This window comes from Danio aesculapii, chromosome 13 (assembly GCF_903798145.1).
Source record: "Danio aesculapii chromosome 13, fDanAes4.1, whole genome shotgun sequence".
Lineage (NCBI taxonomy): Eukaryota > Metazoa > Chordata > Actinopteri > Cypriniformes > Danionidae > Danio > Danio aesculapii.
This window is the reverse complement of record NC_079447.1, coordinates 45107746-45133258: the sequence shown is the minus strand read 5'-3', so window position 1 is coordinate 45133258 and position 25513 is coordinate 45107746. Positions and strand designations below refer to the sequence as shown.

The following is a 25513-nucleotide window of genomic DNA, read 5'->3' as shown; positions in this document are numbered from 1 at the left end:
GCTGTATGTAGATACAGTTATATTTACAAGACATATATGTGCTTTTTGTTGGTTTGTTTATTTATTTATTTGTTTATCTATGCGAGTGTGCTTGTTTTTGTGATATATAAGGACACAAATTTGTATAATGACGATAGTATGACATGGGTATGACAAAAAGATGACTTATGAGGACATTGTCTTATGTTCCATTTTTTCAAAAGGTTTACAATTCTTCTTCTTTTTCTTCTTCTTCATTATTATTATTAATAATATCACGGTATCACTGTGTTGTGATTACTGCTCTAAAATATATGCTTTTTAAATGTCTGGGTAAAAAACAAAAACTTTTTCCTCTTTGAACACAATATATCTTATTTTAAGAAGCATTTAAAATATTTTGGAGCAGTAAACCTATCAGGCTAAATCATTCAAAATAATTATTGACTTTTATTATTTTATTAAAACAGGTTTTTTTTACAATTTAAAACGGCATCTTTGAATATCTTTTTTTGCTGGTGATACTGTTGTCCTAAAAAACTAAATTTAAAAAAATGTAAGTAAAAAAATCTTACACGTACCTTAGGAACGGTATTGCAGAAAATTTTTGCGGTTTTAAAACCTTGATTTTTCCAAATCGCGGTATACTTTGAAAACGGTTATCGTTCCATGCCTAGTTTGTACAGTACAAATACCTATGGAATATCCCCACAAGTCACAGAAACAAACCTTCTTGTGTGTGTGTGTGTGTGTGTATAAATTAATATTTTTCTCAGTACAACTGAAAACCTATTTTAAACCTGTAAATGCATGCTCTAAAATATAATTAAGTTTTTGTTTAGAGGCCAAAACTGAACAGACATATCCAGTTATATATTCATATAAATATTGCTGATATTTTTATATGGCAAAAAAAATGATTGAAATGCTGATGATTTATAATGCAAATCAGTGTGCTAGTTATAGAAGTATAACAGAGTACTTGTATTAAATATTCTTTCCTAAATATGTTATGATTTCTGTCCATACTACACATTTCAACAGCACATTCATTCTTAAAATGACAATGAAAATGTTGTTATAATGCACCACAATTCAACATGTAGTTCTAAAAAGGTAATTTGATGCCTGCATTTTAACATTTCCTCTTTTTCTTCATAATTAATGGTTAAAAAAACTATGTCTGGACAATCAGTTTATTTCCCAGCAAGGAGGCATGCACTATGATCTGAAGGGGAGTCATTTTAAAATTATACTGAAAGGTCATTCACTTGCTAAGAGTATTCACCTTATTCTCTGCGTATGAGCGGGCACAGCCATTTGAATCTTTTTGGCTCAACGTACGGTCTCATTCACTTCCATTCATTTTTAGAGGTTAAAAACAGCTCGTTATGCTGCTTGATGTTGCAAAATGATCTTTTCGTATTATATTATTCTACTTTTTATGTATAGTCATGCAAACACTTGTTTGTAGAGCGAGTAGTTTGATCGTTTTCTGCCGTTTATTATGTCTAGTCATTTCTCCCATAGGCAACTGAATCGGAAGTCCTAAAACGATTGCAAAAACGAGCGCACTTCCGCGTTGTAGAATAAGGTCAATAAACTTACAGTCAGGATAGAGATGCTAGCAATGAACTGTGTATAGCCTCCCTCCCCTCAAAGACCACATTTTTCATTTGAAGGTTAATACTTTAGATTTATGTTCATAGATCTTGATGCAAAATTGTGAAGTCTTCACACTTTGAATACTTATGCTGCAAATAGCTTAAATCTGAAATTTCAGTTGAACTTTGTGGACCACAGAGAACATATTCAATAAAAAACTCCACCGGTTTCTGACTATCAACACCTGTAAATTAGATAATTATTTCAGGATGATTCTACTCACGGATGATTTTTTTTTTTTAATTTTCAACTTTTTTTCAAGGTCAAATCCACTGTTTATGTTATCGTCATCATTGTGGATCTAAATTTCATGGCTTACATGACTTTCACTTTCAGTTTTTATAAGATAAGCTAAACATTGATTCGTCTGACTAGAATGAGCATGTATAATGTGCATGGTGTGCTTGGGATAAGAAAGAAGAGATATGTTTGAGGTTAATTGCATATTTTTATTGTCACTCTAGATTCACGATGGTGGACAAGAATATATACATCGTTCAAGGGGAGATTTCTGTTGTTGTTGCTGCAATCAAGAGGAACTCTAGATGGAGTACCCATACACCTTTGGTAAGTTGCCTAGTTCACTTTTATTCTAAAAACATTGAGTCTCATTCACTGACCATGCGTACGCACAAATTTATGCATGAAATGTCCATATGGATGAATAATTAATTTTTGTACTAAAATCTATTCTAAATGAATGAAAACATTCAAGAAGTTTTGAATTTCATGCAAATGTCAACCAAGTTTTCACCAAAATAGCAAAACCTTTTCTAAGTTTTTTGTGCTTGTATTTTTTAGTATTGTAAAAATACTCAAAAACATCTGTCAATGCTTACAAACAATTCTATTTGATTTACCAAGTTTACGCAAGTGGCGATTTCACATCTGTCACATGCACAATGGAGAGGTGTCACATTCATAACGAATAGGGATGGGTACTGAAACTCGGTACTTTATCGGTATCGGTACTACATTATAAAAGGCCGAAGTATCGATAAGCTCTGACGGTAACGGTTCTGCTGTCGGTACTGGAGAATTATTGCTGAATAAACATTACTTACAGTAGCATAATTTAACTGACCAACCTTTTCTAATTTACGATATTTGATATTCGTCTACACAGTTGGCAATCTCGTGCTAAACGCGCACATGTAGCTCGCGACGTAAGCTTGCGGAGTGAACCAAATGGGTTGTATTATCTGAGTGGACAGCGACAATACCTGTTGCAAAAATGCAACAAGTTGTTTTCTTGTGGATTAACTGCAGAAAGACAAATGAAAAGTTTTTGACAGCCTAGCTACTAACAGTAACGTTACATCATCCACTTCATTAGGCCAGCAGTCAATCACCTAAATTAGTATAATACTAATAGGTAAATAAACACACACATTCGTTTACAATGAAAACAGATTTTTTTTCTGCAGTAGCCTAAATAAATCTTAAACGTTAAAAATGCTTTTACATCAGCTGTAATTACAAATATAGCCTATGAATAGCCTAATAATAAACTATGCTTATTAAGAAATAAAAAAAAAAAAGCTGCTTATTTTTACATTGCAAGACGCTCCAAAACTGTATTAAAACACAGTTTACTTCCAAAACGCTGTTAACTCATTTATGTGAATGTGTTAATGAAAAATCATAAACATTATTAACATTTAACTGCATTTTGCAAGTCAAAGAGGGTATTTTCAACTGCATGGAGCACAATAAACCAAGAAAGATCCTGACTTCTGCCAGAAAAGGCAAACATGTTGGTTTTTCTCTACATTCTTTTACAGAAAAAAAACTATATTTGTTTTACAACTATTGGTTTCATTTTATTTTAAATTAAAACCATAATAAAAATAGTGTTGTTAATACTGTTAAATTTGTTGTTTCGTTAATAAAAACACTACAAAAAGTACAGATAAGAGAACCATTAAAGTAACGAACTGATAAGTGCTATTGGTTAAAGTAGTGATACCATTAAAACCTTAACGATACTCATCCCTAATAACGAATTGCAGAAATGTAAAATAAAATAAAATCAATCATTTTTGTTTATAGAGAGCCAACTCTTATCCCTTCGATTAGCATCGTTTCTTTTGGGTTGTGCACATTAATTCACAGAATTTCTACAAAGTATGTCGTGTACTGTAAACTCGCTAACTTTTTTACTCACATCCATAACGCATGTTTATTTTCCTCATTTAAAATATAAAAAATATTTACCGATGGGTATTTTTCTGATCCCATAACTCTGTGGTTTAGATGTTTTAGAAAATATAAACAGGCGTTTCAAATATAAAGTTAACTTGTACTTTGTATGTGAATTTATGTTTTAAGTTTTTACTACAAATGTCACATTCATAATGCTGGAATTGCTCTTATACCACATGTACGCAGTAATCATGTACGCCTTGCACCCTATAAACATGTATTGACTGAATTCTTTGCGTACGAGTGAGCTCAGCCATTTGAATTTTTTTGGCTCAAGACTTCCAGTCCCATTCACTTCCATTAATTTTTAGATATTAAAAATGGCTCGTTATACTGCTTGATATTGCAAAGTGATATTTTCTTATTATATTATTCTACTTTTTGTGTACACTGTATAGTCATGAACACACTAGTTTGTAGAGCAAATAGTTTAACCGTTTCTGCCATTTATTATTCCTAGTCATTTCTCCCATAGGCAACTGATTGGAAATTCTAAAATAATTGCAAAAATTAGTACACTTCCGCATTGAAGAATAAGGTCAATAAAGAACCCTACATTTAATTAACTATGTTATTTACAGGGGGAACAAAAAGTAACATTATATTACGTTTGTATTACAGTGTATTTATCAATAGAGGTCCAAACAACAATCACCTACTCCTTCATTGTTTAAGAATTATTAGTGTGTCTCAGCTTGTTTTGGAGGGATGACTGTACATTTGTTTGGAGCAGATACTTTACTGCATTTGATATGTCCTGCCCTCTTCTAGACATCTCATTTGCTGCCCTTGATCTCAACCACTCTCGCTGACACATGCTGTGATAAAAAAACAAATGCTATTGGCTGTTTTTTAAAAGGGAAGGGGCTACTATATGTCTTGCTCTGTCGTACAAGCTAAAAATGAACATTTATTTTTATATTTTTATCCACAAAGTATGCGGCTTTTGTCACTGCAGTGTATCTTAATGAGCTTCTGGAAGAACATTTCAAGTACACTACTAGTACATTGATGTTAGTATACTTACTAAATAAAGTATACTTTTATACTTACACCTTTACTTTTACCTTTATTTAAGTATACATCTTTTCCCTAAGGGTGTATTTACTGACTTGCCACGATCAGTCTTGTACAGCCAGGGGGAGTATCGCCGCTCAGACAGCCAAGTTGGGTCAAAGCTAGGGATGCTCCGATCAGGATTTTTGCTGCTGATACCGATTCCTTGTCATGGTGATCGGCTGATACTGAGCACAGATTCTAATGCTTCAAGCTTTATAATGCATTGAGCATATTTTCCCTCCAAGTATAACCCTTAAGAGAAGATCTTGCCTTAACTAAGAGAATTAATGAAGGATGCTGCATATAATACCTTAAACATTTCTCTTATAACATTTAGGTGTGAACGTGCCATGGCCAGAAGCAGCTTTGCAGAAAATAATTAATCCATTAATTTTACTTCGGCTTAGTCCCTTATTTACCAGGGGTCGCCACAGCGGAATGATTCGCCACAGAAAATAATAAAACAGATATGAAAATTAAGAAAAATGACAATGCAATTTGGAAACATTGCAAATGATGAAAGAAGAATTCAACATGTCTCAATCAAGAACAAGTTTGGAGCTCACATTTGATGCATAAGGAGTTAAAATGAACACCTACACTGAAAAAAATTATTCAAAGATGATTCCTTGGATTTACTAAATTTTTTTACATTAAGTGGTTGTAAACAATTTATTTGGGCTGAATTTAAACAAACAAATTAAGTTGAACATTGCTCAATTTAATTTGTTTGTTTAAATTCAACACAAATAAATTGTTTGCAACAGTTTTGCATGCAACACTTTTTTTCAGTGTATAAATCGAATACTTCTGTACTAAAAGGAAATGGGACCTATAAACAACTGTTTATAGCAATGAGTGTATTACAAGAAGTTATATAATTATTCCTGTCAAAAAATAAAGTTTTATTTATCTAATAATTCCAGCCAGCTTTTAGTGAACTTGCAATTTAGGGGAAGCGCACGTGCATCTTCGGTCCTGTCAGATGTGGTGCGCGCATTCTCATTCCCATACAGCAGAAAGTTGCTGTGTAGATTCAGAGAGCAGAAATTTGAAATCGCGCGACCATGTGGAGACAGAAATCACATGCCGTTGTGTAAATAAGATATTACATACGGCTATTTAGCTTGTTTATTTAAAGAAGTTGTGATCTGGCGCTATAAATAAAATACAATTAACTTGACTTCAAGGGGGACATGGAAAGACGTTGGGGAGGGTGGGGTGCCCCCCTAATATAATGGTAGTTGAAACACTGATATTTATTGCATGACTGCTAGTACTGTTATTAACCTTGTATTAAAGCAGATCGCTGGGTTCCCAAAAGTTTGTGGGTCCTAAGAATGCCCTAACATTCCCCCCAGTTGCAGCTCCCCTGGTTATACTTCTAGTATGTATATCAGCGTGTGGTTTAGCTTATAGATTAACTTGTCCTGTAATAATCTCCCCAGATATGCTTAACATATAGATTATAACCAATCGGAATAGGGTGGTAACACTTCTGCCCATGATAAAAAAAATAATGGTCTTATCGTAGAATCTACAGTCGGCCCATGCAATGATTTGTTACAGCAGCATGTGTGCAATAGTGTTGCATTGAGACTGTTTACATTGATTTTTTTAGATTTACGTCATTACATAATTTTAAATCTTCATTTTTTGTGATCAGATGTTGTTTGAAATCACAGAATGAGAAGAAAAATCATTGTATAGTATTCAATGGAGTGTTAAAGGCTAGGTCAATTAGCGTTGCATTATAAATGCGCTTTATGCTTCTAGAATACCCAGGAAATAATTCATATATTGCCTCAAGCATTTGTTTGTGTTCATGTTTGATCCATTTATCAATTTCAACCATCTTTGTCCTTTTGGTCTTCAGCAGTGTCTCTAATTGTTATCGCAATGAATACTTAATTGTAATAATTATTGTGAATTTTTTTTTTTTTTTTTTATTTGTCCGTATTGCCCATCTCTTGCAAACGGTGGCACAATTTACCAACATAAACACCATAGCATCGATTAAACAAATGGACATTTGTAGATTAAAATGGTGAGAATGAAAACATTTTAGGTAGTTATAATCATGTCTAGGGCTGCAACTATTAATCGATAAAATCACAAATTATTGATTAAAAAAATTGTCAACAAATACAGATGTTCAGCTGTTTGCATATTGGAGGATACAGAACTGGCTGCAGGAAAAAGCATGCGTCATTTTACACAAATTATAAATTAAATGCATCTAGGAAGACCTTAACCTGCCCTCTATGCAAGACTGTGAATTCATGGCATGGAAGTAGCCTAGCCTACCACAGTTATTTTCATGTCAAGTTGGTATAGTATAAGTGCTTTTATTTAAACTCTTTGCTAACTTCAGAGCTACATCAGTTCAGTTGCGGCTAAGCATCACATTGTGCAATCACCTCACTAGCTATAGTGATGGTTAATTAAATGGTGCTACTTTAGATTATCTTAAATGAAATAGCGCGAGTAGAGTGAGATGCCACATAAGTAAACAGCAGCATTAGAATATTGCATTTAGCCAATGTTGTGGTTTTCAGCAAATGCTAATAACTTCACATTTGTGCACTGAGCCGTGAAAGTTTACCTGTTCTTCTGATTTCTACAGTTGTTTCAAAATGAAATATTTGTCACTATGTTTATTTCCTAATGTGAATTTAATAGCAGTACAACACGTGTTTAGCTTTTTGTTAATTTATTCTTTGGATAGAGAATATTAGAGATTAGGCATGGGCCGGTATAAGATTCTGACGGTATGATAACCTTGGATAAAAATATCACAGTTCTTGGTTTTACAGTATTGTGATTACTGCTCTAAAATATGTTCTTTTTAACACAATATATTTTATTTTGAGAAACTTTTAAAATATTTTGGAACAGTAAACATGTCAGGCTAAATAATTCAACTGAAGCATTGACTTTTGCTGTCTTCATTAGGTTCCAAAACACAGATTTCATTACAATTTAAAATGGCATCTTGGCAATTTTTTTTCTGCTGGAGATACTGTTGTCCTAAAAAACTTAAAACTAAACGTAAAAAGCTGAATATTTTGGCAGTTTTAAAACCTTAGCTTTTTTCATACAGTGGTATACCTTGAAATCCGTTATTATCCCATGCCTATCAGAGACTTTTACAGTTATAAAAATAATCCCTGCTTTTCTTTTAAGGTTTACAATGTCAAACATAACTCTATATGTGGCTTTTGCCTTTTTTTAAGGTATGCTTTTCTATATATTGTTAAGCTTAAAAGTCAAATAAAAAAAGCATTCGGTTCTTATCAGATTAATTATAAAAATAATTGCCTAACTAATCGATGATTCATTCATTTTCTTTTCGGCTTAGTGCCTTTATTAGTCAGGGGTCGCCACAGCAGAATGAACTGCCAACTTATCCAGCATATGTTTTACACAGCGGATACCCTTCCAGTTGCAAGCCAACACTAGGAAACACCCATACACTCTTGCATTCACACACTTACACTACAGCCAATTTAGCTTCTTCAATTAACCTATACCACATGTCTTCGGACTGTGGGTGAAACCGGAGCCTAATCAATGATGATAAAAAAAAAAAAACAGATTTATTTTTCAAAATGTGTATATATAAAAAAATTCAGGACCTCTTTTTGGCACAGACATTTTTGTCATCTAAAAGTTTTTTTTTTATTATTATTTAAATGTATTTTATACTTATTTTATTTATTATAGCTTTAAAAAAAAAAATCATGCACAAGGGTGTCACATCTTTAAAGTATGTGGAGCAAATAGGACTGCATTTTATAGTGCCATTTTACTTAGGTGATGAGCATTAGATGATGCCAACGGTAAATTACCAATATCAGATTTTATAATTGGATAAAAAAGCATTCAAAACATCCAGTATCAGCCCGTAAATCATGCTGTAAAACATTGGTCGATAATATATGTGATAAAAAGAAAAATGCATTCGATACATAAACGATACGTAGCTAAATCAGAACATGTCATATTGTAGCTAACTTTAATGATAAAATGATTTTTATTTGATCGATTTGCAGGATGAAGAACAGGACACGCTGCTCAACAGCTTCAGGCTTTTGAAAGAGACCCTCAATAACATCAAAGGTAAGTTAAGATCAAATTCAGGATAGGTAGAGGAGTTGTTTTCCTCGACCTTCTGGGCTTTTAAAATCAAAACATTTTCTCTTCTCAATCCAACTAATACATGATTGATTGGCAAAACGATTGGCAAATGAGTTTTGTTCCTTGAGTCAAGACTAGACAGAACCACGTCAGACATGCTAAAACTAAACAGACTCATTTAGCATTCGCAAAAGTGCTTCTTTCCTGCTACAGAACGAAAGCATATTTAACCAGGTGTATGCTAAATTTCCTCTGAGGAAAGGGATGGCCTTTTCAAATCAGTCAATATTATCTTTCTCAATGTCTTACTGTTGGGTTTTTCTGCCACCTCATAATTTTGGGGGTCCCATGGAAACGATGTCGGTGTTTGTTCATTTAGTTCTCCAAATGCCTCTTAATGAACAGAACAGCAAAGGTAAATGTTATGTGGTGTTTTTGTGCAATTGTTCCTCTGTTCAAAAGAATGGAAAAATCTTTTTTTTTTTTTTTTTTTACTGCGCTTCTATTAAATTCAAAGGGGTATTATGATCATGTTGCCATAACATTCTCATGTTATAATGATCTCATACGGAACTGAAATATATAGGTTAGCAAAACTTATCTTTTATATACCGGACAGAATCAGAACACAATTTTTGGTGCCACCGTTAATTTAAATTAATGTCCTGTGCGGTGCTGTGAGATTTATGCTGAGAAAACTCGTGTAAAAGTCAGAACGCTTTGATGATACAAATCCTAGACATCTTTGTGATAATGTTACTGTCCATTAGGGCTGCATAATATTGGAAAAACTGACATAGCAATGTTTTTTTTTTAAATATATATTGCGTTATGGATACAATTTCACCAGATGCCTGGAGTAGCTCTGTTTGTAAAGAATTCACCATTTTAGATTGATTGGGATGATTTTCTAGGGAAGTGCATCTGCATAAAATAAAAAAATTTGACAAGCAAAGTTGAATGCTTGAGAGAAAAAAACCCAAAAACAATTATTTATGTTATTTTAGGGAATCAAACTGTATTCAGGAACAGAATTAAGTGATCAAATGTAAAATAAGACTATTGTTTTCATTGAGTAAATAATTATATACTGTACAATTAATCTTTAAGATACACATGTTTATTTATTGTGTCCTAAAGGACTCATCGAGTCTATGTATTGTGTAAATGTGTGTACATTTATATTTATTTAGTTTTTAAATTAATTTCACTAAAATTATTGTGATATAATAATAGTAATATTAAAATGTTCACATGATTTATTTACAGTACAGTTTGTAAAGTCATATTTTCTGTCTTTTAGTGGAGATATTATATGAGAGACTTGCTTTGTTTACCAAATAAGAGGATCTAATTGGATTTGCATCGTTTACATTAAATAAAAGTTAAACAGTTTTTTATTTCATATATTTTAAGTTTTTAGTTATGATACTCCCAAAATCATTCCGCATAAATCTGCAGATTTTTTACAAAATTCTCTGCAGAAATAGCAAAAAAAGTCTGCAGATTCTGTCTGGCCCTAGTCATGGGACTTCTAAATAGCGATGTCCAGATCGGATTACGTGACTTGAAATTGGGCCCGATCATGTGGTTTCGGACTCGATCGGAATCAGATGTTACCTCCCAATCAGGACTAAAATATAATATATATATTATACTGTATATGTATATACAGTGTATGTATGTATGTATGTATGTATGTATGTATGTATGTATGTATGTGTTTACAATGCAAATCCAATAGAGTAAGTCTGCGGTCTGGAGGTATTATAAAGTTGATGACAACAACATTGCCGTAGCAAACTGTGAGATATGTAAACTTGGGATTGGAAAAGCTGGTAAGAAGAGGCTACATTTAACACAACAAACCTGATAAGGCACCTCAAAAACAAACACACGACACAATACAGGGAGTTTACTCGGGCACCCCAACCGAAGACTAGTCAGCTCAACCTGCCATTCACCTTTGAAGAGAACTCTGGATTTCTTGTGCTTATGGAGCATGTAGAAACTCGATAAAAAAAAATGTATTATAGAAGTATCGGATCGGGTTTCTTTATCGGTAGATACAGTACTCAAAATCAAATGTCTTGGACAAAGAACTGATCGGGACATCCCTACTTATAAACACATGCAAATTATAAATGTTCACTCTAAGGTTAAAAAATGAAACAATTCCACTGTTTTGAACTGTAATATCTGATCAGCTATAGTCCCGACTCTACATTGGAGATCCTGCGATCTTGTGAGTAATGCGGATTCGCACACTGTGAGATCGATGCTGAGAAGGTATATTGTGCAGCCCTATTGGCATTTTTGTTTTTGAGTTAAATCATGACTGAAACAACACATCCTCTGATGGCAGCAGGTGGTGTAATTTGAGGTTATTAAACACACTTAAATTATATGCAAATCTTAAATCCTCACAGTATCAAAAATTGTATCGAATATCGATATTTTTCAAGGTAATGTATCGAAGTTAGAAATTCCATTATCATGACAACACTAGATTACACAGTAAATGGGCGTGTGTGTGTGTGTGTGTGTGTGTGTGTGTGTGTGTGTAAGAGCCATCTTTTGATTCCTCATTAGTATTGGAGAAAAAACCCCCAAACCTACTTGAATACAGTTTGTTTCACTTTTTAGAATAAACATTAATTTATTTAAAGTGACAGCCCATCAACCTGAATTCCTAAGTAAAGACGTTTTTCAGAAATTGAGTTATATCTTTTAAGGCATGGTTCACCCCAAAAATTAAATGCACTCCTAAATAAATATACTATTTACTCTTCCTCAAGGGGTTTAAAATCATCATGAGTCTCTATTTCGTTGAAAACAAAAGAAGGTATTTGAAGAAAGCCAAAAAGACTTCCATAGTTGGAAAAACAAATGCTATAGAAGTTTCCAAAATTCTTCGAAATATCTTCTTTTGCGTTCAACAGGAGGCAGAAACTCAAACAGTTCTGGAACAAGTGAAGGGAGATTAAATGATGACACGAATGATCCCTTAAAGTTGCTTACTTCAGTCCACAACAGTGACACCTATGGCTTGTTTACAGAGTTACAGTAGAATCTAAAGGGCTTATGAGTTCAAGTAACTTTAACGAGCTTGATGACTGATTAAAACAAGCCCTTTAGACTGTCTTTGGAAGTAAGAGGGGAACAAACTAACATGACTTCCCTTTGGTAGCTGAAAGTCCTGCTAAGCATGCCAGCCTGATCCATCATAGTGAATTTGTGTTTGTATTAATGGTGGGGTGTGAGCTGATGAGACGTGCAACAGCTCTCTGCTCTGTCTGCATGTCGTCATGCCTCTGTAATGGAAGCCCTGAACAGGGACTCCTCTCTCTGGAGAAAACTGCTGCTCGGAGATGGACAGGAGCGGCTGTGTCTGGGCCTATGGAGAAATCTAACAAACTCCCCCACAGACCTGCAGCAAAGGCCTTGTTAGTTCCCCCTTCGCTCTTGTGACTTAAATTCAACTGCTTCTTCATACGTCTTGCTTGGATGATGTTAGCTTGTTTTCCAAGCTTTGGAGCACATTGTTTAAACCGCTGGGGTCAGTAAAATGCTTGGCTATGCTCACCATGGCCGATGTATTTGATACAGTGAAAGTGTACTATAATAGTGTGACATTATTAAAATGTACAATATTTTCATTTTTAATATATTACTCCATTCTTTGGTGCAGTGAGCTTGTAAGAAGCAATATCAAATAAATATAAATATTTTTGGTGGAATCTTGATGAGTTAAAAGTTCAGTGTTTCTTCAAAATGCAATTTATTGTTATTGTTAATATTATGGCTGGGCTATATGACCAAAATCCCATATCATCACAATAATTGATAGTAGTTGAATTTCCTGATAACGATATACATCATGACATAGTACAATTTCTGAAAATTCACTTAATTATTAGTTTATTTATATTTACCACATGTAAAGGAATATTTATTTTCGTTTCCTCGTTCATATTTGATCATATTCCTCACTTTATTTAAAACTTCAAGGGCAATAATTGAATAAAAATGTAAAAATATAACTATTATAACAAACTGCAGTAATTTAAGTATTTATTGATTCCTTTTTTTAAATTTTATATATGTATATTTATTTAGGATTTTTATATATTTACAGTGCTCAGCATAATTGAGTACACCCCATTTTGAAAATGAATATTTTTATCCATTTCTCAGTGAATATAGGCAATGTTTTTTGGTGTGTTTAAACAAAACGGACTTATTAAACATATATTTATTCAAAAAATATTTTAGTCACCAAACATATTTAGAAATTTGAAATACAATACAATTAAATTCAAGCATAATAATGCAAAAAACAAAAACAAAAATTCTATACATATATGTGTATGTTTATGTATGTATATATATGTACGTGTGTATGTATGTATATATGCATATATATGTATTAGTCATGTACCACAACTATTATTAACATTTTTTGTTGTCTGTTGTTATTTAATTTGGCAATTTTGTTTGAGCAAAATTTTATACTTTGAGCAATTATAGCGAACATTTACCTCACAGATTACCTTGTTTTGCCCTCCTAAATATGAACCTAAAATGCTTATTGAGTTCATATTTGCATCTTTTTCAGTGCCTTTTGAAAGAATGATAAAGTAGATTGAATCGACTCGGTCTGGTCATATTATATTGCCAGTGTTTTGGCTCCGTGTACCGTGAATCAAATTTATATTGTATCTCTTAAATGGTGTTGGGTGGACTTTTGTAGCCCAGCTGTCTTCTTAATGAAAGCCCTCGTAATTCCATTCGCATTGTGGCCATTTTATCTTGGCCAACAACAAAAGATACCGCCGAAGGAAATGTGGATTAGCCCCAAAAGGTTTACTAGCCACTTTCGCTGGCTTGATAAAGGTTTCATTCTCCTTCCTCTCCACCAGCCGTTTGATTGGCAGGCACATGTGTGGCGGCAGAATGCAGCTGGAAGTATATCATCTGCAGTTTAGGTTGGGTAAATATAGTAGGGAGACTTGTCAACCAGAGAGATAGATTGTTCTGGGAAAGGAAGTGTTGTCTCTCCTTCCACAAAAAAAGAAAAAAAAGTGTTCTCTTCTTGAATGAGGCCGTTTTTGTGTTTGTGAAGCAACAAGTTTATGATGTCAGAAGCATGTTTTGGTGCTTATGCCATCTAACCTGCACTACACCTGATTCCGGCAGTTTTTGTCGTAAGCCAAAAAAAAAAAAGAGCAAAATACTACAAAATGTTTCATTTTTTCCTTCTCACATAGTTTTAAAAAGATTTACATATTGTGTTGTCATGCTCTCCCGACACCCTGCTACACACACACACACACTGGCAAATTCAGTTTAATTCAAGTTTATTTGTATAGTGCTTTTCACAATAATTGTTGTTTCAAAGCAGCTTTACAAAAGGTGCACATTATTGCAATAAAATCAAAATTCAGAAAAGTTAAGTTTATAACCATAACTTTATTAGTTACTAACAAATACAAATTACAAAAAACTGACTGGAAAATTGTAATCTGATTACTAATTACTTTGAAGTTACTTTTAAAACCTATAAAATATACCTATAAAAACACAAAATAAACTGCAGCTCTTTCAGTAATTTAATATTCACTGAAAAACATTACAATGGGTTAATCACAGTAGCTTGACATATTCAAAAGACTTAAAGAGTTCGCCTAAAAACAAAAATTCTCGAATTTTGTTTTTAAAACGCGCAAGAAGAAAAATGGAGACCTCTGACATCCATAGTATGAAAAAGCATTGCAGTGTTTGGGTGTTCTGTGTTTGTCTGTGGTGATTAGTCTAGCTAAATGTGTATATTTCTAAGGATGAAGGCTGATCGGTCAGTTCTTGTCACGTGACTCATGGTTTTCAACTTGGTGTGCCTGGGAAATGTGAGCGTGCGCAATGTGTGCTCCCAATATGCGCGCGTGCAAAAGACGCAATATGTGAACAGCCTCATAAGTAGCTACGCTTCTCTTCACATTAAAAAGATACCTTCACTCCTGATCCTGCACACAAAAATTTAATTTAGGCTGAGTTGGGCCGCTGTGTTTTTGGGTGCTGGTATCCACCTTAGTATTGTCATAGAATGCTCTGTTCAAGTGCTTGAACAAATTGCTGGTCGAGTTAAAAGCAGTCGAAAGTTCTTTAGAGACTGGACATTGGCTGAAATTCACAGCAGTAGTTTTGTCTTATACGCTAAATGAAATCAAAGTAATGTCTGTATTTCCACTTGAAGAAGCAACCACTCTCGACAGCAACCATTTCAGCTCGCGTTCTCCAGCAGTTTAAAGGCGCATGCTTATTAACTGATGGTGCAGCAGAAAATGTGATTTAAAAGAAGCATTTTTTTTCTTCCAAAAGCAATATTTGTAACGCAAGTAATATAATTACATTGACGTTAGTAACTGTAATCAAGTTACTCAAATTTAAAATGTGATTAATTAAAGTAACCCTTAAAAATGTTGGTAAAATACATGCATGTGGAATGTGTTACACCCAACTCTGGTTACTAATAACTTTAATTAACTAGTGACTAATAGCTACTAACAGTTAACATTAATAAATATAAACACAGTTAACCTGCAGTTATATAGTATATAGGTAGTTTCTATGTGTATGTTCAATGAAATTTGTGTGTTGTGCTTGAGGTAAAAAAAAAAAGTTTACTCATTGGTTGAAGTAGCAGAATAAATGGAGACTGACCTCTTTCTCTGGTTGTAATATATACTATGAGTACCCTAGTTTTTTGATGGATGTATTGAAGTCATCGCTCAGTTTTCGATTTGTCCCTTGTCTTGGAATCTCAAGCATGAAGGTGGTGACAGCGATGATCTATTTCATCTGCTGTTATTTGCACAGACTCTTGGAGTGAGCTCAGCTTAGTTGGTGATAAGCTGGCTCAGTCTGAATCTGCAGACTTTTGTGTTTTTTCTGTCTTGATTTGGGGAAAGTTAAATGGCATGACTTTAGATAGTAAAGTGTGGCTCACTCAAAAGTAATAAGTTGATCTCTCTCTCCTTTTAAACATCTAGAGAAGGTAACGTTTATTATTAGTAATTAGGAAAGTGATTTTCAACCCCTTCACAGTGTGTTTGTTGCTTGAAAATACACATTATTGTTATCATCTTATCAAGTTAAACTTTGTTTTATTTAAAAAGACTAACATTATATATAATTAAATCGTAATTTTTTTGTGCAGAAAAAAAAAACATGGGAAATCATTACACAACACAACCTGGAACATCATAACACAAACACAACCTGGAACATCATAACACAAACACAACATGGGACGTCATAACACAACACAACACTGGACATCATAACACAACATGGAATATCATAACACAACAAGGCATGGGATATAACACAGCTCAACACAAAATGGGACATTATAACACAACACAACATGGGACATTTTAACACAGCACAGCATGGGACATCATAACACTACACACAACACAATATGGGACAGTATAACACAACTCAACACAAAATAGGAAATTATAACACAACACAACACAAAATGGGACATCATAGCACAACACATCACAAAATTGCACATCATAGCACAACAAAACACAAAATGAGACATAACACAATACAAAATGGGACATCACAACACAAAATGGGACATCCCAACACAACAAAAATGAGACATAACACAACACAAAATGTGACATCATAGAACAAAAAACCCAAAGTGGGACATCGTAGCAGAACACGACACAAAATGAGACATTAGAACACACAACACAACACAAAATGGGACATAAGATCACAACACAACACACAATGGGACATCATAGCACAACCCAACTCAAAATGGGACATCAGTACAACACAACCCAAAATGGGACATCACAACACAACACAAAATGGGACATCACAACACAACACAAAATGGGACATCACAACACAACACAAAATGGGACATCATAGAACAAAAAACACAAAGTGGGACATCATAGCAGAACACAACACAAAATGGGACATTAGAACACACAACACAAAATGGGACATAAGAACACACAACACAACACAACACATAATGGGACATTAGAACACACAACACAACACAACACAAAATGGGACATCACAACACAAAATGAGACATCATAGAACAAAAAACACAAAGTGGGACATCGTAGCAGAACACAACACAAAATGGGACATAAGAACACACAACACAACACAACACATAATGGGACATTAGAACACACAACACAACACAAAATGGGACATTAGAACACACAACACAACACAACACAAAATGGGACATTAGGACACACAACACAACACAAAATGGGACATAAGATCACAACACAACACACAATGGGACATCATAGCACAACCCAACTCAAAATGGGACATCAGTTCAACACAACCCAAAATGGGACATCACAACACAACACAAAATGGGACATCACAATACAACACAAAATGGGACATCACAACACAACACAAAATGAGACATAATAACACAACACAAAATGGGACATCATAGAACAAAAAACACAAAGTGGGACATCGTAGCAGAACACGACACAAAATGGGACATTAGAACACACAACACAACACAAAATGGGACATTAGAACACACAACACAACACAAAATGGGACATAAGATCACAACACAACACACAATGGGACATCATAGCACAACCCAACTCAAAATGGGACATCAGTACAACACAACACAAAATGGGACATAAGATCACAACACAACACACAATGGGACATCATAGCACAACCCAACTCAAAATGGGACATCAGTACAACACAACACAAAATGGGACATCATAACACAACACAAAATGAGACATAATAACACAACACAAAATGAGACATAATAACACAACACAAAATGGGACATCATAGAACAAAAAACACAAAGTGGGACATCATAGCAGAACACAACACAAAATGGGACATTAGAACACAACACAATATGGGACAGTATAACAACACAACATGGGATATCATAACACAACCCAACACAAAATGGGACATTAGAACACAGAACACAACACAAAATGGGACATAAGATCACAACACAACACACAATGGGACATCATAGCTCAACCCAACACAAAATGGGTCATAACACAGAACACAACACAGAATGGGACATCATAGCACAACACGACACAAAATGAGAGATTAGAACACAACACCACACCACACAAAATGGGACATCATAGTACAACACTACACACAACACAACATGGGACATCATGGCACAACACAAAATGGGACATAATAACACAACACACCACAAAATGGGACATCATAGTACAACACAACACAAAATGGGACATCATAGCAAAACACAAAATGGGACAAAATTCTCTGGTCTGATGAGACTAAAATTGAACTCTTTGGAGTGAATGCCAGGCGTTACGTTTTAAAACCAGCCACCGTTCATCACCAGGCTAACACCATCCCTACAGTGAAACATGGTGGTGGCAGCATCATGCTGCAGGGATGTTTTTCAGCAGCAGGAACTGGAAGACTAGTCAGGATAGAGGGAAACATTTTTTTTAATTAACAATGCTTGAACAGTAAAAGAAAGGCATTAATACTTTTTAGAATTACACAAAAGACTGAGATAACTGTCAGATTGCATACATTCACAATCTTTTCATCCTTATTAATAATACAACAACATAAATAAATAAATAAATAAATAAATAAATAAATAAATAAATAAATAAATAAATAAATAAATAAATAAATAAATAAATAAATAAAATTAACAATAAATAAATGCTAAAGAAACGTAAGTAGCAAGGGAGTTAAAGTTCTCAAAATATGAAACCAAAATCATCTAATAATAAATATAAATATCTTGCTTTTTGGCTTTTCATCTCTCAGTGTATTCAAATACATCACAAATTCTTCTTTAAACACCACTAGTATTGGGGGATTAAAAAAAAAATTACATTTATGAATATAGAATTTTAATAATAAGATCAAATTATTCATTATATAAGATATATTTTTATCCTTAAGTATTTGGCCAAACTTAATAATTTCCCATGAGAAGACAAGTCTTATAGATATTTTCTGTTGTATCCAAACTAATACTTCGTCCCGAAATCTTTGTACCTCATTACATTGGAAAAACAAGTGTTCAGTTGTTTCTATGCCAAAATTACAAAACTGGCATACATTTGAGTCATCAATATTGAATATTAACCGTAGAAATTCTTTTTTCAGGTTAAATGTGATTCATAGTTTTAAAGCGCACTTCTTTACATTTAGCATTAACAGGATATGAAAGAAATCTTTTTCTAATATCATACAGTACATATTTTTCTTATCATAATGAGACAAAATGTAAGCTCTCTTAACAGGTCCTGAAAAACAACACTGTGTTAGACAATCTCTCAAAAATTAGTTTGAGCATTTTCTATCTGTAAAGTTAACATTTTCTATCTTAAGATACATTTTTGGGGATTTTGGCAAAGATTTTGTGATTTATCGTTGAATATTTTATTTGTTCCTTTACTAGGTTAACCATTTGCAATGGTATATTCTTACTAATTTTATCATATCTTTTAGATAAACAACTTATTTGGTATTTTCTACAGAAAGCATCATGACTCAACATATTTCCTGAATTATCCATAACATGCGTTATTGACCATATGCCATTCTTCCACCATCCATCAATAAACACAGATTTTCTATTCACCAATAATACACCTGTTATTCCAAATAGATAAGTTATGTGGGCTAAAATTATGTTTAAATATCAGTTTCCAATATAATAGGGATAGAGGGAAAGATAAATGCAGCAATGTACAGAGACATCCTGAATGAAAACCTGCTTCAGAGCGCTCTTGACCTCAGACTGGGGCGACAGTTCAACTTACAGCAGGACAATGACCCAAAGCACACCGCCAAAATATCAATAGAGTGGTTTCACAACAACTTGGTGAATGTCCCTGAGTAGCCCAGTGCCAAATCCTATTGAACATCTCTGGAGAGATCTGAAAATGGCTGTACACCGTCGCTTCCCATCCAACCTGATATAGCTTGAGAGGTACTTCAAAGAGGAAATGGGCAAAAATTCCCAAAGACAGGTGTGCCAAGCTTGTGGCATCATATTCAAAAGGACTTGAGGCTGTAAAAGGTGCATCAAGAAAGTATTGAGCAAAGGCTGTGAATACTTCTGTACATGTGATTTTTCAGGTTTTTTTATTTTTAATAAATTTGCGACAATTTTAAAAACTCTTTTTTCACATTTTCATTATGGGGTATTGTTTGTAGAATTTTGAGGAAATAAATAAAGTTAATCCAGTTTGGAATCAGGCTGTAACATAAAAAGATGAAAAAGTGAAGCGCTATGAATACTTTCCAGATGCACTGCATTTCAAGTCAGAGAGGTCTAGTGTGTTTTTTTTTTTATAGAGATAAGAAGTCATACAAATTTGTAATGATAAAAGGATGAACAAATGATGACCAACTGTTCATATTTATTGTAGGTGAAAATGATATCTCTTAGAGCTGGAAGTTTTTTGTTTTTATTTGTTGCTGGAAACATTAGTCAGAAAATACTTAACTACTATAATGACAACTTATAACTAAAAGCTATGGTTGCCTTCCAGACCAGTGTTTTTAAATGTAAATATTAAAGTTCTTGCCAATTTATGGAATAAATGTAAACTAGCATGGTCCTCTGTTGGCAGCAGAAGCCAGTCAGATGTTCCTGTTAATCCTAAACCCCTTCTGGAATTACAAACAAGTCACTCGGGGTGACAAGTGAATGTCGGAGCATTCAGGGCTTTTGTTTATCTACCATGCAGCTTTCAGAATCTCCATTTTTAAAATCCACAAACACGCTGGTATTGGAGAAATGCGCTTTAGATCTTGTGTCTAGCTTGGTGGACAACTGCTCTATGGATCTATTGGTTTTTAAAGGAGATATTTGAGCTACGAAATGTGGTCTGTTTAACATCAAATTGAGAGCTGGGATTCAGTACGGGGTCAAGTAATTCTCTGGGATATTTTTTTTGATATCGGCTCTATGTTGAATATTGTATCGTCGAGGCAAACGGGGGAGGGGGTAGACCATGCTCTGAATGAAGATGTCTCACCTGCTCATAGTATTGCCTTTTTATACACTAGTCAGCCTGAGCCTTAGTCTTTTAAAGCTTTGAATCTTCCTCCAGTCCTCCCCCCTCCCAACACGTCAAAGGTCAGGTTTTTGACAAGTCTGCAGAGGAAGCCGACAGACCTAAATCCTCTCATTTTTATTCATACAAATACAGGTTTAAAGACGCCACCCGGTAGATCCAATGCCAGAGCTTTGTGTGATTGACAACTCTCTCACTTACCCGGTACTCCTATTCTTTCCTCTCGTTTGGTTTCCAGGTACTAAAGAAATCCGTCCTCTAATAGTTCAAACCACAGCAGCAGATGATTGGATGGCGACTGAGTTTTGTAGTAAACATTACGGTGATACTTTGATCGCTGGTTCTTTTCAGGCACTTTCTGTAATCTCCTGAACAAAGACCGTGGAGGAATCCTTTGACTGTGTCCTTTTTGATTAAGAAATGTGGCGTGCCTTTGACAGGTCCTCCTGAGTACAGTATTGGGAAGTTGTTGTCTTAAAATGTATGTGTATTTAAAACATACTTGACATGTTATGTGACATGTCTTTGCTTGGGATGTTTGGGGTCAGTATAAAAAGGCATAATTCACTTAAAGAAAAAAAGTGAACTGAAGTTTTGGGAACTTTTTTGGTGCATTGTGTTAATGACAGCTAGGCACACTTCCCTCTTCTTATTAGTTGAATCAACTACAACAGCAAATGGAAATAAAAGGCTACTGTATTTAGAGCAACATTGTTTGTTGTGTTGCTTTGTATTGAAAGGTTGACCATTTTACTTGTAGCAATAACATGGTATGACCATACTAGCAAGTATCGAATCAACCATCAGATCTAGGACAATCCAAAATAGTCTGATCAACCAAAAGTTTGAAGCATAATATTAGCAGAAACACAGTTAACCAAGAGACAAAGCACAAAATGTTCAAATTTGACCTAATGGATATAAACTTTAACAGTCGGGTTATTATTAAACATTTGGTACATATAGTTTTGTCAAATTGTTTTAACTGTGATGTTGTACTCATGCTAGCGTACTCTCAACCTTGACAGCAAACATACTTGCTATTCTTTCTGTGCTAATTTAGAATTTCATCAAGAAATGAATTACTTTAGAATAATATATTCATTCATTTTCTTTTCGGCTTAGTCCCTTTATTAATCTGGGGTCGCCACAGCGGAATGAACCGCCAACTTTTCCAGCATGTTTTTACATAGCGGATGCCCTTCCAGCTGCAACCCATCACTGGGAAACATTCATTCACACACATACACTACGGACAATTTAGCTTACCCAATTCACCTGTACCACATGTCTTTGGACTTGTGGGGGAAACCGGAGCACCCGGAGGAAACCCACGTCAACACGGGGAGAACATGCAAACTCCACGCAGATATGGCAACTGACCCAGCCGATGCTTGAACCAGCGACCTTCTTGCTGTGAAGCAACAGCACTCCCTACTGCGCCACCGCGTCACCGTATAATATATTATTACATAAAATAATATTTAAGTGTCAGGTCTGAAGTGTCCTGCTCTGTTCAGTGCGAACGTTTGTCAAAATAAACTCCATGTGGATACAGTGATTTCAACTCTAGAGACAGGTTTTGTTCTATGTAATGACAGAGCCTCTTCTATAATGGACGCACAATGGAAAAAAATTATCAGTAGAGTAGGGTTTATGAATTCATGAATTCATTTTCCTTATTTAGTCAGAATTAGTTCATCTAATTCTATATAGATAATTATTTAATATTTTTAACAGTAAATTTAGGGATATTAGGATTTTATTTAACATAATAAAATAAACAAGTGTTAGACTCTTAAACTTGATATATAAAATGTTATATTACAATGTAACATTACAAATTACAATATATAAATGTAACATTACAAATTGTGTAGTTGAATGACTACATTACCCACTATGCTAAAAAATCTTTCAGATGGGGTGCCAGTGGCTGGGATGCACAAGAAAAGAAACCAAAAAACCACTCTGGCGACAAACTTACAGCCTTTTTTATTTACAATCTTCTCATTGCTGCTAAACATGGCACTCGTTTTCGCATGTGGTTTCCTTGACCATTTACAAATGGGCTTTACGCTTTTCTGTTGTCTCTCATAAAAAGGAGACCATCAACCGTTTACTGATAGTTTATGGAAAAAAGTAAAAAGCGCTGCAGTGTTTGTTTTAGGTAATTAGTCTGCTATTACTGAAATGTGTATATTTTAAGGTTGTATTTTCAGGTTGGTTAGTTCTACTTGCATGAATCGCGGTGCGCTTGCTCCATTCGGAAAAGTTGAAATGTTTTGAACTAGCTACGGCTGGAAAAGGCACGCCGTTCACTTATGCGCCGCTTGCACAACATGTGCGCGTCGCTCCCAGACTTGCACGATGCACGCCTCTATTGCAAATGACAATTTTACACCCTAAGCTTATTGGCATTGCTTCTAAGGTTTGTGTGCTCAGCAGCCACGTTTTAATAAAACTATAGCCCTTCATACCGAATCTTATTTGATCGATATTGACAATGGTGTTTGGTCAATAAATATCGATACCGATTTTATCGCTCCGCCCTACCTTATTAATGCACAGCTGAATGAACCACAAACTATTCCGGCATAAGTTTCATGCAGCAGATGCCCTTCCAGCCATAACTGGGAAACACCCATACACTCTCAGCCAATTTATGTTTATTCAATTCACCTATAGTGCATATCTTTGGACTGGGTGGAAACCGGAGCACCCGGAGGAAACCCACACGAACACGGGGAGAACATGCAAACTCCACACAGAAATGTCAACTGACCCAGCCGGGACTCGAACCAGCGACCTTCTTGCTATGAGGCAACAGTGCTAACCAGTAAGCCACCGTGCCACTCGGGCTTATAAATTAGTTTGACCAATTATCAGTTAGTCAAGGGATAATTAGTCTTTCTGCTTCAAATGAAGTTGCCCAAACAAGCTTTTTTGAAAGGGAAAAGTTGTCATCATATTTAAAGAAAGGAAAATAGATTAGACTTTTTAAGATGAACCTAAGCAGTTTATACAAACCACCACTGATATCCTCTGTTTCAGTCTTGACACATGCATATGAAGTGAACACAAGGTCAAGTGTGAACCGTCTCAAGCTCACAGCTGTGCTTCTATGCTGGCGTCCCAACAAGGGTTTCTCCCAGGGCATGTGGGAATATCCTGCTCCTCTGTGGCCCTGTGGACTCCACTGCCATTTGATAGCTGCATATATATCATACCTTCATGATCTCCTAGACCGTGCTCTGACAAACACACAGAAAAGAGCAGAGTCATAAGTTGGTTCACGCTGACACCACTGCAAATATGTTTACTTACAATGGCAAATGGAGCAAATAAACTCTCAAGGGCAGTTAGAGGAAAAAAAACACAAGGGTCTGCCACTCATGTCCTTGGTAACATCATCTGAGATGGCAAACAAATAGAAAGAAGAGAGTGTTCTCAATATCAGTGTGATGAATGTCTCCTACAGGGTAGTCACTTAGGGTTTAAAGTTACAGAGTAATATAGGGAGAAGGAACAGTAATCACTTGCTGGACATGCAGATGTGGGAAATAATTGTTTTAAAAGTTACTGTCAGATTCTCTGTGATGCTTTATTTTGAATGTGTTTGTCTCATTATCATGTTAAAGTTACTTGTTATACTGTTGTTTCTATGGAAGTATTTGGTAAATGAAGCCAAATTGCTCTCTACTTTTGAGTTCATCTGATCCCGGATGGAACCATTTCAGTTGTCCTTAACATATTTAGATGTGTTTTATTTCAGAACAGTCCGTGCATGCAAACTGATAGTTAAAAGCACAGCATGATTGATACAAAAATATAAGTTGATGATTGGGTAAACCCAACTGAATTCAGCTTAAGCAGAATGAGTCACGATGGTAGGCTAGTCAACTCGCTGCCCAACAACCATCCTTTTTTTAAACTCTGTGACAGACGGTCACACTTTGTCTTGCATCCTGAAAGTGTCCTTTTTTTGGAAAGTGATTTGCCTTGTCAAATCAAATCAGAGCATTCAAATAAAAGAACCAACCATCATTATTCAAATACATACTACAACATTACACATTGTGAAGTTGAATGACTACATTACCCACTATGCTAAAAACTCTTTCAGATGTGGAGCTAGTGGCTGGGATGCACAAGAAAAGAAACCAAAAAGTCATTCTGCCAACATCTTTATATCCTTTTTATTTACAATCTCCTCACTGCTGCTAGCCACTCGTTTTCGCATGTGTTGTTATTCTGACCTATAGTGACAAATGCGCGCACGTGGTTTCCTCAACCATTTACAA

The 25513-nt window shown here is 34.8% G+C and overlaps 1 protein-coding gene across 5 annotated transcripts in view; it reads left to right on the top strand.

Moving 5' to 3' along the window:
- gbf1 (golgi brefeldin A resistant guanine nucleotide exchange factor 1) overlaps positions 1-25513 on the top strand; it is a 197086-nt gene that overhangs the window by 984 nt on the left and 170589 nt on the right. For all 5 annotated transcript variants that reach the window (XM_056470372.1, XM_056470370.1, XM_056470369.1 and 2 more), the window contains exons 2-3: positions 2109-2211; positions 8964-9030. In XM_056470372.1, the coding sequence (XP_056326347.1) occupies positions 2116-2211; positions 8964-9030 (163 nt within the window). In that variant the 5' untranslated portion in view covers positions 2109-2115. The remainder of the gene's footprint in view (positions 1-2108; positions 2212-8963; positions 9031-25513) is intronic.